At 37.8% G+C, this 17,729-nt stretch overlaps 1 protein-coding gene across 2 annotated transcripts; it reads left to right on the forward strand.

Moving 5' to 3' along the window:
- Positions 1 to 22: 22 nt before the first annotated feature.
- On the forward strand, positions 23 to 15,688 carry UTP15 (UTP15 small subunit processome component). 2 transcript variants are annotated; one of them, XM_028527345.2, is made up of 13 exons: positions 23 to 387; positions 2,777 to 2,949; positions 4,149 to 4,241; positions 4,337 to 4,521; positions 5,615 to 5,793; positions 6,386 to 6,511; positions 8,194 to 8,329; positions 10,390 to 10,474; positions 11,333 to 11,482; positions 12,411 to 12,512; positions 12,935 to 13,068; positions 13,476 to 13,534; positions 14,030 to 15,688. In XM_028527345.2, the coding sequence occupies exons 2-13, from the start codon at positions 2,860 to 2,862 to the stop codon at positions 14,245 to 14,247; spliced, it is 1,557 nt and encodes a 518-aa protein (XP_028383146.1). In that variant the 5' UTR covers positions 23 to 387; positions 2,777 to 2,859; the 3' UTR covers positions 14,248 to 15,688. The 2 variants fall into 2 exon arrangements, with proteins under 2 accessions (XP_028383146.1, XP_035876300.1); XM_036020407.1 differs by having other exon boundaries at positions 235 to 387; positions 2,790 to 2,949.
- Positions 15,689 to 17,729: the final 2,041 nt, after the last annotated feature.

The following is a 17,729-nucleotide window of genomic DNA, read 5'->3' on the forward strand; positions in this document are numbered from 1 at the left end:
GATTTCCGGGTCCTGCGCCGCGGCTGCGCTTTGCTGCGCTGCGCAGCGCCGTGCTCCAAGCCCCAATACTTTACACAGGGTCATTTCAGGAGACCTCTCTGAGGAACGGCAGCAAGCCCCAGGCCTCGCCCTTGGGTCACGCCTCCTCCTCTCCGTGGCCGCACCCACCTACCCCGCCCCTGCAGCTCCTGACTGTGAGTCTGGCTGTTACATCATCATCGGGCGCCAGGTCTGGCTTTTCTATTTGCCTTGTGTCTCTGCGACTCTCTTTAGGGTCCATGTGGTTTTCTTCAGGTGATTCTGGACGGTCCCAGGAGGGGTGTGACGAAATCCAAGAAATTTTCATTGAGGTCCGGGTGTCTGCGCGGACCTCAGGGCCTATCAGAGGTAGGTGAAGGAGGCTCCCAATGGAGGTAGCCTAGACTCACGTCGGGCCTTCCTTGGTATCTGGCATGCTCTTCTGGGGCTCCCCAGTCTCCTCAGAAGGACTAAACTTAGCCAGCCCATGAGGATCCCCTCTATTTCGATTCGCCCCAGATTTTGCTCCCTTACGATCTCATTCTCTCACGCTGTCCACCGTTATTCGTCCCCGGAGTAATCCTCATCCCTGCAAGGCAGTGGGCAAGTTTCAATCTGTCTGTGCTTTTATGAGGTTTCTTCAGTTTCACATGCTTTCTCCTCCGCCCCCGCCTTTACGCCCATCTTAAGTGGTCGAACTGTTTTAATATCAAACTTCAAAGCCCAGCTGAAATGCACACTTTGAATCTTCCTGGGAGCCGCCCAGTTAGGATTGAAAATCTCTTCTGAGCTTCTCAGTACTCTATACTTACAGGATATAGCTGATATTCTGCATTATAGTGTAGTTCCTATTACTTATGTAGTCCCAGTTTCTCATGCTCTGACCTCTCCTGGATCGTGTTCTTCCTTTTCAATTTCACAACACTTGGTGCCTCCATGCGTTGTGTTGTGTTCCCTCCCCTGCCAGCGCTGTTCTCACTTTAATCTGGCAAACTCCTGCTACTGCTCCTCAGTTCCTCCTTCTAAAGTTTTAAACTGTTTATCTCCGGACAAAGTTATATGCTCCCTTGCCTATACTCTAGGATGGGGCAAAGCCCTGCAGGCTAGATCTGGTCTGGTGCCTGTTTTTGGGTAGCCAGTGAGCCAAGAATGATTTTTACAGATGAACATTTGCGTCTATTTGATGATGTGAAACACTAACTTTGAGCCTGAAGCAAGTGAAATATTCTCCTCCTCCTCCAAAGAATCCTATTTTCATTCATAAATAAAAAATTGAACTCATAACTATTTTGGGGGCTTTATTAGTAAAAAGAAATGGAAATTTCCTTTCTACTTTATAAGTAACTACATAATATGCTCTATTTTGGCTGTGGGCCTCAAATCCTAAAATATTTATCATCTGGCCCTTGACAGAAAAAGTTTGTCAGGTCCTTTCTATAGCAATGTTCATCTTATAGACACCACTTAAAACGATTTTAATTTTGTTTTCTTGTGGAACCCAGCATGATGCTTCCTTTACATTGTTCCACAGTCTTTGAGCACTTAAAAAAAAAACTTTCAAACACGAAATGTTTACTAAAAAAATTTTTAGTTTAATCACATGTGTGATTACATGCATTGACAGAAATACGCAGTAAAGTAGGATAATAGAAGACAGGACCCTGACCCCAGTGTAGGGGATCAGAAAAATTTTCTGGGGGGATGTAATCCTTGACTTGAACTTTAAATGATAAATAAGAAGTTGGTAGGAAGAGGTCATTCCTGGCAGAGCAGACAAGTGATCGATGCCATTGAGAGAAGAAAGAGCGTGGCATGTGAAAGAGTACAAGAGGTGAAGCTGGAAAGGCAAGCAAGGACCAGAGCACAAAGGGCCTGCCATGCCATGTTAAGCAGCTTGGACCTTCTTTTCTGGGCATTGTTGGGCTTTGTAGCAAAAGCCAGATTTGCACTGTAGTCTGAGAACCCCGATGGCTTTTCGGAAGATGGTTGAGGGAGTTAGGGAGACTTTACGTTGCATTGTTTCCATAGATGAGAGATTTGAATTCGGGCAGTGGAACTAGGTGGAGTAAACATGATGAAGTTCAGACAGATTTGGGAGGTAAAACCAGCAGATCTTTTCAGATGTTAGAAGTGAGAAGGAAGGATGAGTCGAGGCTGATTCCAGATTCCTAGCTGGTCCAGTCACCAGCTGAAACGGAGAACACTGGAGTGTGTGAGAGTGCAGACCGTATTTTCCGGTCATCATTGTATCCCAGCACCTAGAACAGGGTCCTACACATTGTAAGTACTTGAATGAACAGAAAAGTTCCCCCCCTTTTAACCATTGGTCACCATGTTTCATCAAAACAGCCTTTAAAATATATTGCACTTACATATTTTGGTGTTTCTGATGCACTGTTCTCAGGCTTTCTGGAATGGATGATGAGTTGTACCACTGGAATCATTCGTCTGATAAAATTGAATCTCTTTTGCAATTGAATAGTTCTGGAAAGACATTTTCACTTAATTACATGCCAGTTAAAAGTTTTAATTAATTTTTATCCTATTCTCTCACTTTAATTTAGAATTTAATTTTAGAATTGCAGTATGGTATCCCTATCTGTACTCTTCCTGCTTCCTTTAGATTGTTTCTTCTGTGTTATCATTAAATAGTTTATTAGTCACTAAGTTATTACAGAGCCTTTTCAAAGGATGCAGAGTAAAAATCATAACTATACAGGTTTATGAATAACAGATATATAAAATACTTCTTTTTCAGACATAAGGCGGAGTCGCTATAATCATTTCTAACACCAGTTTCAAACTACTTACTTTTGGATAACAGCCCAATTATATGAAATTATGGCTGGTTATAAGCCTGCAGCTATTCAGACATATCCTATACTTGGTGAAAAAATCACCCAAGATACACTGTATTGGAACAACTATAAGGTAAGTGTTTATGCCAATTTCTCAAGCATGTGTTATACTTTGGATACTCTAGTAGAGAACTAATCACTAAACATAATCTATCAGCAACTTATAGTTTGGACAGAAGATTTGGTATTGATACTTTCTCGGAATTTTATGTAAAAAGTCCATGCTGCTTAATCAGTGTAACCACACAAATGCCTAGCACAGAATAGATGATTAATCAATGATAAATAAATTAAATTTTAGAATTCTAATCTCATATGCAAGGTTTTTTTTTGCCTTTCCTAATCTAAGGAGGAAGTAATGCAAAATTAGTTTTTCTAGATTATGAAGAATTACAATAGATTTTTTTAAAACAACTAAATAGAAAATGGAAAAAGATTGGGAGTGGCAGGTTAATGGAAATAGAAATTTAGTATATGTAAGAGCACAGGAAAAAGAAATTTAAATGGCCAATAAATGTATTCTTCATTCATAATTAAAGAAATGCAAATTAAAACAATAATTTGGTTACTGTTTTTTATCTTTTATATTGGCACAAGTGAAAAATTTTGATTGTTACTACTTGATGGAGAGAAACTGATGCAAACTTTCTGGAGGGCAATTTGGAATTATCTAACATGATAAAAATACCTTTCAGCCTTGTAAATTCCACAGCTTGGAACTTATTCAATGAATACACTCCCCAAAATTTGCTAAGATGTATGAATAAAGATGTTCATTGAAGCGTTATTTATAATAGAAATCTTGGAAAAACTTGTGTCCATTAGTATGGACTGGTAAAGCAAATTATGACGTACCTTATAATGGTTGATAAATCTATTGCTTATATTAAAAGTTAGCTAAGATGCAGTACTAAGAAACAAGCAAGATGCAGAACCGCCTGCATGGTGTGATCTTTATGTCATTTAAATACACTGTTCAGTGTATGTGGTGGAGGCATGACATTTTCCCCCAGAAGTAATCACAGGAAACTCCAGCTGAAGAGAAAGAGTGGAGTGTGGCTTTCCAACCCTATACATATTTACTTTAATGGCGACAGGGACAGGATAGGGTGATGGGATTTGGACCTTTTGCTTTTTTCATACTTCTGTATTAAGTACAACCTAGTAAATGTTACTAAGAACAAAAAAATGGTCAATAAGAAATCGTATAGGACTTGAATAGAAATTATTAGTTGTAACTCTGTTAATACTCTGTTGTTCTTTTTTATTAAGACTCCTGTTCAGATCAAGGAGTTTGGTGCAGTGTCAAAAGTAGACTTTTCTCCGCAGCCTCCATACAATTATGCTGTCACAGCTTCTTCAAGGGTAAATATAACATTAAATTTATTTTTCTTTTGTATAGTTTATATTTACTACCGATTGTGAGCCATCTGGTGATTTCTCTGTTTTTTATCTTTTAGATTCACATTTATGGCCGGTACTCCCAAGAACCTATAAAAACCTTTTCCCGATTTAAAGACACAGCCTACTGTGCTACTTTTCGACAGGATGGCAGACTGCTCGTGGCTGGCAGTGAAGATGGTGGAGTTCAGCTTTTTGATATAACTGGGAGGGCTCCCCTCAGGCAGTTTGAAGGCCATACTAAGTAAGAGGCAGTTTTAAAAACTTGTTTTTTAATCGAGGTATAATTAATATATGTTATATTACAATAGCTTCAGGTGTACAACATAGTGATTTGATATATGTATATATTGTAAAATGATCACAGAAAGTCTCATTATTTTTACCATACAGTTATAGATAGTTGCCTTTTATGTGCCCTTTTTGTTTTGTTTTCTAAGCTCTGTTTGTTTTCTGGGCTTTGAATAAAAACGTAGAGAAGATAATAATACCTTATGTAATTTGTTTCCTGGTTGTTCTAGGACAGAATCTGTATCCTGGCTCAGCCCTAAGGTCTAGTTTGATGGTGCTCATGAACTCCCTAGAATTGCCTGTGACATTTGAGGAGATGGGCATTTAGGAAGACACCCTGTAGTGTTTGTTAACTTCCCAGTGAGTTCCGTGCCCAGTGGAGATTGTAAACCACTGATCTAAAGGCAGCCTCACAACTATTAATGAGAACTATAAATGTGGGCTGCATTAGAAATTCTCATATGAAGTCAAGTCAGCAGGTGGATTCTTCTTGGATTTAGTATTTTGCCCCTGCAATTTCTTTGATTCATGATTACCAATGTCATTGTAAGTTGCTATCGATGGAAAATCTCAAGTGTTTTTTTATGTTGTATCACGTTGGTCTTACCCCATCAGTGAAACATTTAAAATATAACAAATTCACTTAATATAATCCTACTTAGTGGCACACCTTCTTAGAATTTTTTAAAGAACTACCCATTTTGAAATTTTTTTAAATTAGAGTACCTTTGTAACAACATCTAGAACATTTACTTTCATTGAGCAGCTAAGTAGAATTCTTAACATACTAGAAAATTTTAAGGCTATTGTTTATTATTCTTACTAAGTTCGTAATGCATAGGTATTTAAAATTTTAAATTAGCTTGAGGACAAAGACCTGTTTTAAGGATTTTCTTTTTCTCTCATGATTTCACCCTACAGTTGCTCTTTGAAACTGAGCTGCTTTTTCCCCCCTTTTGGTCATTTGGGGAAAAGGAGTGTTTGTGATAAAAGGTGCCAGTAATACAATTTTCCCGTTTTTTAATATACGGATCCTTGATCTTTAGAGCAGTTCACACAGTGGATTTTACAGCTGACAAATACCATGTGGTTTCTGGGGCTGATGATTATACAGTTAAATTATGGGATATTCCAAACTCCAAAGAAATTCTGACGTTCAGAGAACATTCTGACTATGTGAGGTGTGGATGTGCTAGCAAACTGAATCCAGATCTCTTTGTAACAGGTCGGTAAACTTTTTTTCCCCCTGAAGTTGATAAATGTATTGTGCTGGACTTTGATAATGCTTTGGGACTCTTTTGAGATAGAGGAGTTTCAAATATTTTTATAAAGAAATATGTTTCTGGGTATCCATTTGTTTTATTGTCTTTTTTTTTTTCTTTTGGTGATTGTTCATATTGTCCTCTAAATATATGTGGAAACATCAGGCAGCCTTGAAAACTTATATAAGACAGTCAGAACTGTAATGGGTTTAGTACTCTGACTTCCGAGCCCCCAGCAGCCAAGAAACAAAGACCATGTGGTTCAGTCTTGGCGGGTGCCTGAGCAGCATTCCCGGAGGATGCAGGGGTGACGGAAGCCCGAGACAGGACTAGTTTACATGTCTGTGTAAGGTAGTATTGTGCTTCTTCAGGAAGAGACAGTGGTACCAAAGAGTTCCGAAGTACTCTATCTTTATGAATTTACACATGTCTTTTAAAAATTTCATCTAAGCTTTTCTTTTAAAATTTATGTTTGAATACACATACAGGCACACACACATATGGCTTCTGTTTTTGAGTAGTGAAACTCACATAATGCAAAAATCGACATTTTAGGGTCCTATGATCATACTGTGAAGATGTTTGATACACGAACAAACCAGAGTGTGTTCTCTGTTGAACACGGGCAGCCAGTGGAGAGTGTCCTGCTTTTTCCTTCTGGAGGTCTTCTGGTATCAGCAGGTACGTTTTTTAACAATTTCTTTCACCAATATTATTGGTCTTGAATCAGACACTTTATCAGTCACTTTTTATAATTTATCAGTGGGCATTTGACTGGTCTATCTAGGTTTTTGAGCAAACAGTTGATGAGTGGGACAGGTAAGCAGTTACCATTTACTGAGTACCGAATGTCAACCAGCCACTGCAATTACACATGTATATTGTCTCTGATGCTATTACACATGTATATTGGCTCTGATGCCCTAGATGAGCCTACAGGTAGTTAGTTTTCTCCCTATTTTGCAACTAAGGAAATAAATAAAAGTTTTAACTAATTTGTTTAAGACAAAATGGCAGATCTCAAATCCCAGAATTTGAGAGCCTGCTTATGTCCTTAAATTAACCCAAACAGGTTGTACAACTGCTGTTATTTTTAACTGAGAGATCTGTGGCAGCTTTTGACAATACAGTATTTTTAGGATCTAGAATCCGGCTTGTCTCTTTTCCTGTGACTCTTGGTTAAAATGGCCTTACCCAGCAGATAGCTGATAGTGGTGGAGGAGGAGATGATGTGAGGTCAAAAGAGGCCTTGGTACATTTTTCATCTATTTGGAGCTGAGATGTTTTTTTGTTATGTTGATCATAGTGTATTTTCAGAATTATAATGGAAGAAGTAAATTTGTTAAGTCAAAATGAATGTGTTGACCTTAGAAGAATACGTAGGTGGTATGTATACTTTATAGCATACCCATGGCTGTGTGTAGCCTTTTTTTTCTTAATTCTGAAATTACCTTGTTTTATACTCTCTTTCCAGGACCTATTTGATTTCAAAATAAGTTGATAACATTGTCAGACATCTATTTGTCTTGCTATTATTTTGAGAAATGAAAAGTTCAAGATGAACAGGGACATTAGGTACCTGTATGCTCATCTCCACTGTGTCTCGAGTTATGTGACCCTTAACTTCTGTAGATCTTGGAGATGAGAGTTTGGGCTAGATCCGTGGTTTCAAACTATAGTCTGTCTCATGAGCTGCCGCATGTGAGGAGGCAGGGACCGTGGACAGGGCCCAGGCTCTTGTTGCCCCGTCAGGGTAGGTGAGAAATGTGCTCCCCCCACCACAGCCCCTTTTTCTATTTTACCTATTAGACTTTTGCTTAATGTTTCATGAAAAGAAAAGATGGTATATTAAAAAATTATTTTAAATCGTTGGATTAAATTGCCTTTTAGGGTCCTCTGACTCTTAGGGTAAGAAGTAATAGGGAAGTTTTTCGGTTTAATTGGGATTCACAAAATTTTTAGGAAATAATATCTACGTTACTTCCATGGTTTTAACATTTCTTTTGAATGATTTTATTATAATTTTCTTTTCTTATTTTTGTTCAGTTACAGTTGTCCCATCTTACCATAATTTTCTTAAAATCTTTTTTCATTTTACTTTTTATTTTACCAGGTAGTTCTATGTACCCGACAAATTTGGAATTATTTAGTTGTCCCAACAGTTCTGTGAGGTGGAACTGTTACCATTTTCATATCCAGTGAATAAATGGTGGACTCAGCTTTGAAACCAGGCAGTCTGGCTCTGGAATCCCTTGTTTAACCTCCTCTGTGCAGCGGAGTGTCCAGTGAAGAGAGCTTTTCAGATCTTTAAGATTTTTAACCTGTAGGTGGAATATCAAACTAACGATTATTTCTTTTTATAGGAGGTCGTTATGTTAAAGTCTGGGACATGCTAAAAGGGGGACAGTTGCTAGTGTCTTTGAAGAATCATCATAAAACCGTGACATGTTTGTGCCTGAGCAGCTCTGGACAGAGGTTACTCTCTGGGTCGCTGGATAGGTTAGCATTCTAATGTTCCTTCTTCATCGTTTGTTGTACACAAGTAGTCACTGCCTAAGGGAATGGGTTATTTCTGCAGTATTTGTGGTAAAATAAATATTCTGCCAAATAATTTCCATGAAAAAAAATCTGTTGAGTTGAAAATAGGTTTAACTTTTTATTTACATATAACAAACTTATTGTCTTCTTTGGTATAGTTTATTGCTTTAACTTATATACTTGAGGACTTTTATTGAGCCAAACATCGATCTTTTAAAATAATCTATACTTTAGAGTTTCTCTTAAAGTCATTATTGTATATTTGTATATTTTCAAATAGTTATGAGTATCTGTATATATTCTAGCTTATATTCTTTAAAATTTAAAACTTCATATAAAATTTTCTATATGTTAATGTGATCTAATCATCTATTTTAATAAGTATTAGTACTCCACAGTTAATGTTCTAGAATAATGCTCTCCAGTAGAAATATAATGCAGGCTACATTTCATTTAAAATGTTTTTTTAAAGATTTTATTTATTTATTTTTAGAGAGGGAAGGGAGGGAGAAAGAGAGAGAGAGAGAAACATCAAAGTGTGGTTGCTGGGGGTCATGGCCTGCAACCCAGGCATGTACCCTGACTGGGAATCGAACCTACTACACTTTGGTTCACAGCCTGAGCTCAGTCCACTGAGCTACGCCAGCCAGGGCTCATTTAAAATGTTTTAGTAGCCACATTAAAAAGGTTAAGAAAATATGTAAAATTAATTTAACTTGGTAAAATTGATTTAATCCAATGTATTTAAAATATTTCAGTATATAATCACTATGAAAATTGAGAGACTAGAAGCAATCTGAGTGTAACACATGCCCTATGATGACAGTAACATTGTACAGTGGTGGGAGTGAAGTGCACCTGTGTTTAACAGAAAACTGTTTTTACACTGCCTCAGCCCTAAAATTTAAATCAAAGTTAATTAAAATTAGGTAAAAAAAAATTGAGTTCTTAATTTTTACTAGCCACATTGCAGGTGCTCAGCGGCCACATGTGGCTAGAACTCGGGCACAGCTGTAGAATTCACCTGCACTCATCTGTTGTTGGTCGTTTTAGTTCCATTATGTTTTTCCCCTGTTACTAAAGACTTATTTTTTTCAGTCTCTTTATTAAAAAGTATACATACTTTAAAGCTAGAAAACTTTTCTAACACAGAGGAATTTATTATGTAAATATATAGCAGATTCTCTAATGGCGTTACTAGGCAATTTGGGACTTAATTTTTAGATGTGCCCCTCGAAAGCTAAATAAGTTGACTCTACCTGCAGTTCTGAACCTAGAGTGATTTTTGTCCCCCAGGGGCTATTTGGCAGTATCTGGAGACATTTTCGTTGTCTCAACTTGGGGGTGGAGTGCTGTTGACATATAGTGAGTAGAGGCCAAGGTTGCTGCTGAACATCCTGCAGTGCACAGAGCAGCCCCCACAACAAAGAATCGTCTTGCTCTAAGCGTCAATAATGCTCTTTTGACTTCCAGTGTGTTTTCATTGACACTTCTTTACTCTCAAGTTTTATCTTCAGGCAGCAGTGGTTCATGGTCTGTCCTTCTGGTGGTAACTCAGAGTCTTTATTCAAATGTTGTGGATAGTCCTAATAAACAGGTCATTTTAAAAAGAGAGATTCAGCCCTGGCTGTTGTAGCTCAGTGAATTGAGCCCTGGTCCGCAAACCAAAAGGTCACTGGTTTTCGATTCCTAGTCCAGGGCACATGCCTGGGTTGCAGGCCAGGTCTCCAGTGGTGGTGGTGGTGGTGGGGGGCGGGGGTGGCGCGTGAAAGGCAACTACACATTGATGTTTCTCTCCCTCTTTCTCCTTCCCTTCTCATCTCTCTAAAAATAAATAAATAAAATCTTTAAAAAAATAAAAGATTCAGTGGCAAATTAGTTTGTAATTAGTATTACTAATCATTGTTTATCTTTATTGTGTGAATTTTAATATTCATATATTGAATTTTTCAAAAAATAGAAAATTTGCATTTTATACTCATTTCCAAGATGATTTGTGACACAGCTTTCTTTTTTATTAGGAAGGTGAAAGTATATAGCACAACTTCCTACAAAGTAGTCCACAGTTTCGATTATGCAGCTTCAATTTTGAGTCTTGCACTTGCAGTAAGTACTTATAGTTCCTTTTAAAGCTTTCACTAACCTTGCCTGTTAGATGAAGCTAAAATGGAATGATAGGATTTATCTCTGTATTTGAATAAGTCTTATTTTCTTCTTACAGCATTAGAAAATTGAATTAAGACAATTACTAGAATGTATGACTTGTCCCAGTAACTTAGCATGCATTCAGATTTAGGGCTCACTTACTACATAGCTTCAAACAAGTACAGTGCTGTAGGCATTGTTAACACTAAGGGCAGGACCTGGGAAATTGATACATTTCTCTTCAAAACATTTAACTCAAGGGTTAAGGACTTTACAAAGTAAAATTGACCTTCTGAGAAAAAAACAAAAAAGAAAAACAGGAGGAAAGGGGGCAACAAAATGAAATATCTCCTTTTTGTTGACTGCTCTCTCCAGAATGTCCACTGCCAAGTTTCCTGAGCCATTGAGGAAGAGGATATTTGAATACATTAGATAGAAATCTAAACTGGGAGTGGAAAACCAAGTATTTTCTTGGCAGGACTGTAGAAAATGATGTCACTGCATAATCCTTCTTTCTAGTAAAAGGATGCAGAAAAAAATATTTTAGGATATTCCAAGATGTCATTAACTATGTAATATAATACAAACTGCCATTGATAATTTATAGGAGGTATACATTCTGTCAATATAATAGTGTCCTGGAGGAGAAAATGATTTGGCTCTAACTTTTTGTATACATCACTGTTATGCATAGGGTCTATATCTGAATGGAGCTCTTGGTGAAAGTGTTGGTAAGCAGCAAGTGCATTATAAATGGTATTTTGAAGAAAAGGCAGGATGAGTTAGGATAGACTAACTCATTTTTCTAATTGCTATTAGCATGAAGACGAAACAATAGTTGTGGGAATGACCAATGGGATACTGAGTGTTAAACATCGGAAATCTGAGCCCAAGAAGGATTCTCTCCCCAGAAGAAGAAGGCCTGCATACCGAACTTTTATTAAAGGAAAAAGTTACATGAAACAAAGGGTATATATATATTTCTTCTTCTCTCTCTCTCTTTTTCTTTTTTATTTTGGTGACATTTGTTAGAGTAGCCAACTTTTCCCCTGCACACTACTGGAAAGTATATAGTATATGGTGTTGAACTTTATTTTGTTTTTTCTACATCAGATTTATTTCCAGGTTGCTAGGTTGGGGACATTACTAATAAGGAATGGAGAATAAGCACTACTTCATTTAACACCCGCAGCCATAACAGTGTTACAGCAGTTTACTGTATTCAGAGCAGTGTCTTTCACACACCAATTTCTTCTAAACAACCCTGAAGAGCAGTAAAGTCAATCATACCCCCATTTGATGTCTGAGAAGATGGAGAGACACGTAAAGGAGTTGTGACGTATCCAGAGTTTCATTACTGTGATGTGTACAGTTTCATTGGTAACTAGGATTGTTGGCTAGATTGTAGTTTCTCTGAGTCGTTTTCTCTTTCTGCTAAATCACGCTGCCTGCCGTGTGAAGAAATTTGAAATCAGTATGTTTTCCCAGAGTTGAGGTATTGTGTATATTACAAGTTAAATAACAGGAGAGGAAGAACACATTGATGTGACAATTTATTCCATTTTCATTTTACCTATAATATAGGCCTATGACCATTATTCATGAATAGTGTAGGGGCACTTGGTATAAAAAATACCACTGTGAAAAGGTTTATTTTTTATTTATTTTAAAAAATTTTAAATTGATTTATAGAGACAGAGAAAGCCATCAATTTGCTGTTCCCCTTGTTCACCAGTTGGTTCTCGTATGTGACCTGACCAGCGACTGAAACCATAATCTCGGGGTATGGGACAGCATTCTAACCAACTGAGCTGCTTGGTCAGGGTGAGGAAGTTCAGTTTGAGTGGAATTCTGCACAGGTGTTGATGTTCCTCTATAAACTTACTTTTCATTGCAGGATGACATTTTGATCAACAGGCCATCAAAAAAACACTTAGAATTGTATGACAGGGACCTGAAAAATTTCCGGGTCTCCAAAGCCCTTGACAGAGTTCTTGAGGTGAGAGGAGTGATAAGAGTGTGTGTGTGTGTGTGTAAGGTATATTTTTTTATTAAGACTTTATTTTTTAGAGCAGTTTTAGCTTCACAGCCAAATTGCGGGGAGGTACAGAGCTATCCCCTATATCCCTGGCCCCTCAACATGCATACCCTTCCCCATTAACAGCTGATCAGTTATCAACAGTTGATGAACCTACAGGGTTCATTATAGCCTCCCCATTAAACAATTGATTAATTATTACAATTGGTGAACCTACAGGGAGCATATTTTTAAAACAATCATTTTATTACTAACCTTGTATGCTACCATGACTCAAAACTGAAAATAAAAACATTTAAATATAGCAGTTATTAATAAATCCCAAGCCTGCAGTTTTTCTTGTACTATCTTGTCTGCTCATGTTGACTCTGAAAATTTTCTAGCCCAGCTGTACAGTAAAGACGCCCGAGATTACAGTTTCCATCATAAAGGAGCTAAATCGAAGAGGAGTCCTGGCCAATGCCCTTGCGGGTCGGGATGAAAAAGAAATTAGTCGTGTTCTTAATTTTTTGATAAGGTATGTTTTATGTCTATGAAACACACGTATTTTTGCATCTAAAATCCTTTATCTCCAAATGAGAGACATTCACTTTTATTTTTTTAAAGATTTTATGTATTCATTTTCATTTGAGAGAGGGGAGGGAGGGAGAACGAGAGAGAGAGAAACATTGACTGGTTGCCTCTCCTGCAACCCCAACTGGGAACCTGGCCTGCAACCCAGGCATATGCCCTGACTGGGAATCAAACCAGCGATCTCTTGGTTCGTAGGCTGGCACTCAGTCCACTGAGCTGCACCAGCCAGGGCAAGACATTCATTTTTAATTTGGTCTTTGTAGAGAACTAACAAAACAACTCAGTAAATCTATTTTATGATTTTTTTTTTAAAAAGCTGGCAAGTTTCAATAAACAGGTTTTGCTTTGTAGGAATCTCTCCCAGCCAAGATTTGCTTCTGTTTTGATCAATGCTGCTGAAATAATTATTGGTAAGTAGTTGTTAAAACTAAAAAAATCATAGCATACTTGCAAAAGTAAGATCAAAATATGAAATTAAATTTAGAACTCAAATAAATCAAAATATCTTGTTTTTATCAATTAGTGAAGATTTTTATGGACAAAACAAGTTACCAGTACATTTTAAATTGAAGTAAAATATCTACAGTGGTTTGACTTTGAATTGTACTGACTAGGATTATTGTAATTTAAAAAATTTTTTTCATGAGCATTTACAGTGACCGTGACAATTTTCTAATGGGAAAATGAAAATAAGTCAGAGCTTCCATGCTATACTTTTTGTAGTTATTTCTTTTTGAAACATACTTATTGAATTATTTACTTTCTATAAACCGTAAGTTGTAAAATAAGTACAGATTTTTCAGTGTCTTTATATTTAATAGTTTTATGTTTTGTCTAAATATTGCTGCTCATTTATTACTTACAGAGATATTTCTAGTTAATGTGTTTTCTCTCTCTGTTTCTAGATATATATCTGCCTGTGATTGGTCAGTCACCTGTAGTTGATAAAAAGTTTTTGTTACTTCAAGGACTTGTAGAAAAAGAGATTGATTACCAAAAAGAACTGCTGGAAACCTTAGGGATGATGGATATGCTTTTTGCTACCATGACGAGGAAAGAAAGCACTTCTGTGTTGCAGCACACACCTGATGAGCTTCTAGAGAGCAAGAAAGTGGAGTCATAGTGCCTGCATCGTGAGACGCACAAGACCTGCTAGCTTGAGACATTTGATTCCATTAACTGAGGGAAAGAGAATCTCCTTGACACAGTTTTAAAAGACTACTTATAGAAGCAATCTTAGAAAGAGACTGGACTAACTATGATTGGAAAATACGTACCTGTTTTACGACATGGTTTCCCACGTCATAGTTTGAATTACTTCATGGCATTTTTGGCTAGACAATCTCAATTTTCTTAGTCTTAGTGCGTGTCCACCTTCGACAAATTGATATCAGTTTTAATATGGCTAAGTTCTCTGTCAGCGTTGGGGTGGGCATTCAGGACTGGAGAGAGGGATTCAACTGGGAATCCGGCCAAGGAACAGGCCTTTATTTTTCAGTCCTATTCTGGGGGGTGGAAAACAACAAAACTGGCAACACAGAGTCTTTAATCAGTGCCCTCGGGATTTCCAGGCACCAGCCGAGCTCGCCGCTCCATTATCCTAGGTCCCACGTTCTACTTCAGCTGGTAACGGGTCTGTTACTGTTTCATGTGTGGCAAATCACCAGCCGGCTCTGAATAACTGATGCCAGTTAGACACGGATTCAGAGAGAGAGATGAGGCAGATTTGATACTTAAAAACTGCTTGTCACCCAGGTTTCCTTTTTATTTGTTATTTCTTTCATCTTGACTGCCTTTATCAGAAGGTCTACAAATAGACCTTATTGGACAACAGTTTTTTTTCTTCTTCCCTTTAATAGGCAGTCTTTCTACCAATGAAAAGTTGCCATTTCTCTTGTAATAAATAGCCCATCAGCCTTTTACACATGTGTTTGGAACCTATGTTGTAGCTGCCTGCCTCTCTGGAAACTGTTTTCTCTGGTCTGTGTTTAGATTTTTTTTTTTCTTTACACAATCACCTTGTGTTTCTGAACCCAAGCCTGAGTAGCTGGCTTTGGAAAAAAGCTGTATTTTTTAAAGGTTCAGTATAAATCACACCTTTTAATAACGAGATTCTTATTTCTCTCTTGGTTTTCTGAGATGTATCAGTTCCAGTTGGACAGGCACTGACTGGCTGTTTCCACACTTGCTACCTCTTCTATCTTCCCCCAGTTCCTGTCCCACCCCGAGTTAATTATCTATAAGGAAATACACCTTGGGCTAGAAGAACCTTTAGTTAAAGGAAATTTTTGTAATGGGAATGTCCTCTTAAAATTTTAGATTTGTGAATTTGGGCTTTTTTTTTTAAGTAGGAAAAATACTTCTGTGTTGTGGTAAGGGCATATGCTCAAACAAGGGGGCTAGGTTCCGTCATGAATTGACTTGAGCAGGCATACAGCACAGTGGCTCGTAAGGAGTCAGGACATTGCTTAACCCTTGTAAGTATGAGATTAGTCAAGCTCATAAACTGGTCATGTTGAGAAGTGTTAATTTATATAAATAAGTTTTGTATTTAAAAGCATTTTAAAAATTGAACTTCATATGTATACTAATAAAAATCAGAAGTGGAAATTCCATCTAAAACGAGTTGCCACCAAGTATATAACATGTGACAAGGGTTTTCTGTGCGTTATCTGATTCTCACCACAACCGTTCAGGCTTGTTCTCTCTTAACACTGAATTAATTACCTGCAATAGTCAGTTCACTCCTGAACTCCCCAAATGCAGTTCCTCCTCATCCCAGTGGTCTGCCTGCTGGGGCTGCAAGTACTCATTCCCTTTAACAAAACCTCACTGAGAGCTGCTGTGGTTAGGTGCTGGTTCTGCATGTCAGTTTTCCACTTAATTGTTTATTAGAGATCGCTCCGTAGTGCACACAGCTCTACCTCATTCTTACGCTGGCTGCTTCCGTCACTGTACAGATGTGCCATAATTTAACCAGTTTCTATCAATGGGCAATCCGATAGTTTATATTTTACAGTCAAGCAATTCTGCGCTGAGCAAGCTTTCACATAAATATTTGTGCATTTCAAGGAGTGTTTACTGGGATAAGTGAATATGAATTCTGATCCTAGAGATCAAGTCTTTGTCGTTTCCCACCCCAGTGTCTGTTGGGTCATGTCTCATCCCTGCTGCTCCTCTTCATCTGAAGAAATGCTGTCTGCCCTTCCACCAGAGACTCCACTAGGCAGTATCGCTTCCAGGGTGCATCCCTTGAAGACTTTCTCAGACAGGATGCTTTGTGATTGTGGGGTGAAGCTGCTGTTGTTCCCACCCTGCACACAGTGACACTGAAGTGACAAAGTTTAGGTGGCTTGTCCAGTCGTGCAGTAGGTTAGTGGCAGATCTGGGACTTGGACTCAGGCAGTCTGGCTTGAGAGTACATATTTTTAACCACTTAACCATAAGATGTCACAGGAATACCATCTTACTTTCTAGGAACATGGAATATGCCCTTAATCAGCTTTGTATTTACTTTTCACAATTCAAAACTGGTGCTTAGAAAATACGTGCTGAATGACCAGAATGAACAAATGCTTATCGGATCTAGCTTGGCAGTTTTCGTGAGAACAACACTTTGGTTATTTTGTGTGGCCTGAAAATATGTTACCATTTTTCTGAGAGCTACAACTTGATGTTTCTGGAAGCGTTCCTTAACACCCACAGAATTTTACTCAAACGAAACAACCTGCGTTAGGGCAATTTACCGTAGCTCACCGTTTGTCCAGCAGGTGGCAGTATTACTTCAAAAATCCTGGCAAACCTGCTTTTCCACAGCCCTTTCTGTAAATCAGGTTGGTTTTCTTAAGGAGTAAGGTGAATTCTCTCAGAAAACAACTAAGGTATTTGGTTATTGCTATGTTGATAAAGTGGGTTCAAAAGCCATCTGTAATTATTAGATACTAACTAGAAATAAGGAAATAAATCTAACCAAGGCCCTCTTTGAATTAAAGATTAAACTTTTCAACAACGTAGAATAATGGGAAGAACATGAGCTTTATGATCCCAGGCAAATCCAAGCAGCTCTGAGGCTCAGCTTCCCTGTCTGTCAAATGGGCTAATACTCCTCCCTCGCATGATTGCTGTGAGAGTAATTGCAACGATGCACAAGCTGTGTCTTACCTGCCTTACTGTGTTTTTTATACGTTTGTGATTGTGGAAAGTCTACTGCCCCACACCGGTTTGGAGCTTTCTCTTAGTTTCCCTGATTATCAACATCACTTTTGGATCACTTAGGTAAGGGCTGAGTTGAAGGTTTATACTCTGACAGATGACGTTTTCTAAATAAACCATACGAACTGTAAAATGAGGGGTGTAAGCTACTTGAGATGGACTGACTGTTCACAAGCATCGTGAAAGCAAATGTTATTTGTACAACATACACAAATAAGACATTAACCACTTATTCATGAAAGTAAGGTGTTAATTCCCATGAATCATTAGTGTGGTGGTAGAAATTACAAACAGAATTGTCTTTAAGCGTATTTATTAATGCTGACTTTCCTTACTCAAGTTAACTATATTGTCTCAGACTGCGATGACTGACTTTATTGACCAAAAGCTTAA

This window comes from Phyllostomus discolor, chromosome 3 (assembly GCF_004126475.2).
Source record: "Phyllostomus discolor isolate MPI-MPIP mPhyDis1 chromosome 3, mPhyDis1.pri.v3, whole genome shotgun sequence".
Taxonomy (NCBI): domain Eukaryota; kingdom Metazoa; phylum Chordata; class Mammalia; order Chiroptera; family Phyllostomidae; genus Phyllostomus; species Phyllostomus discolor.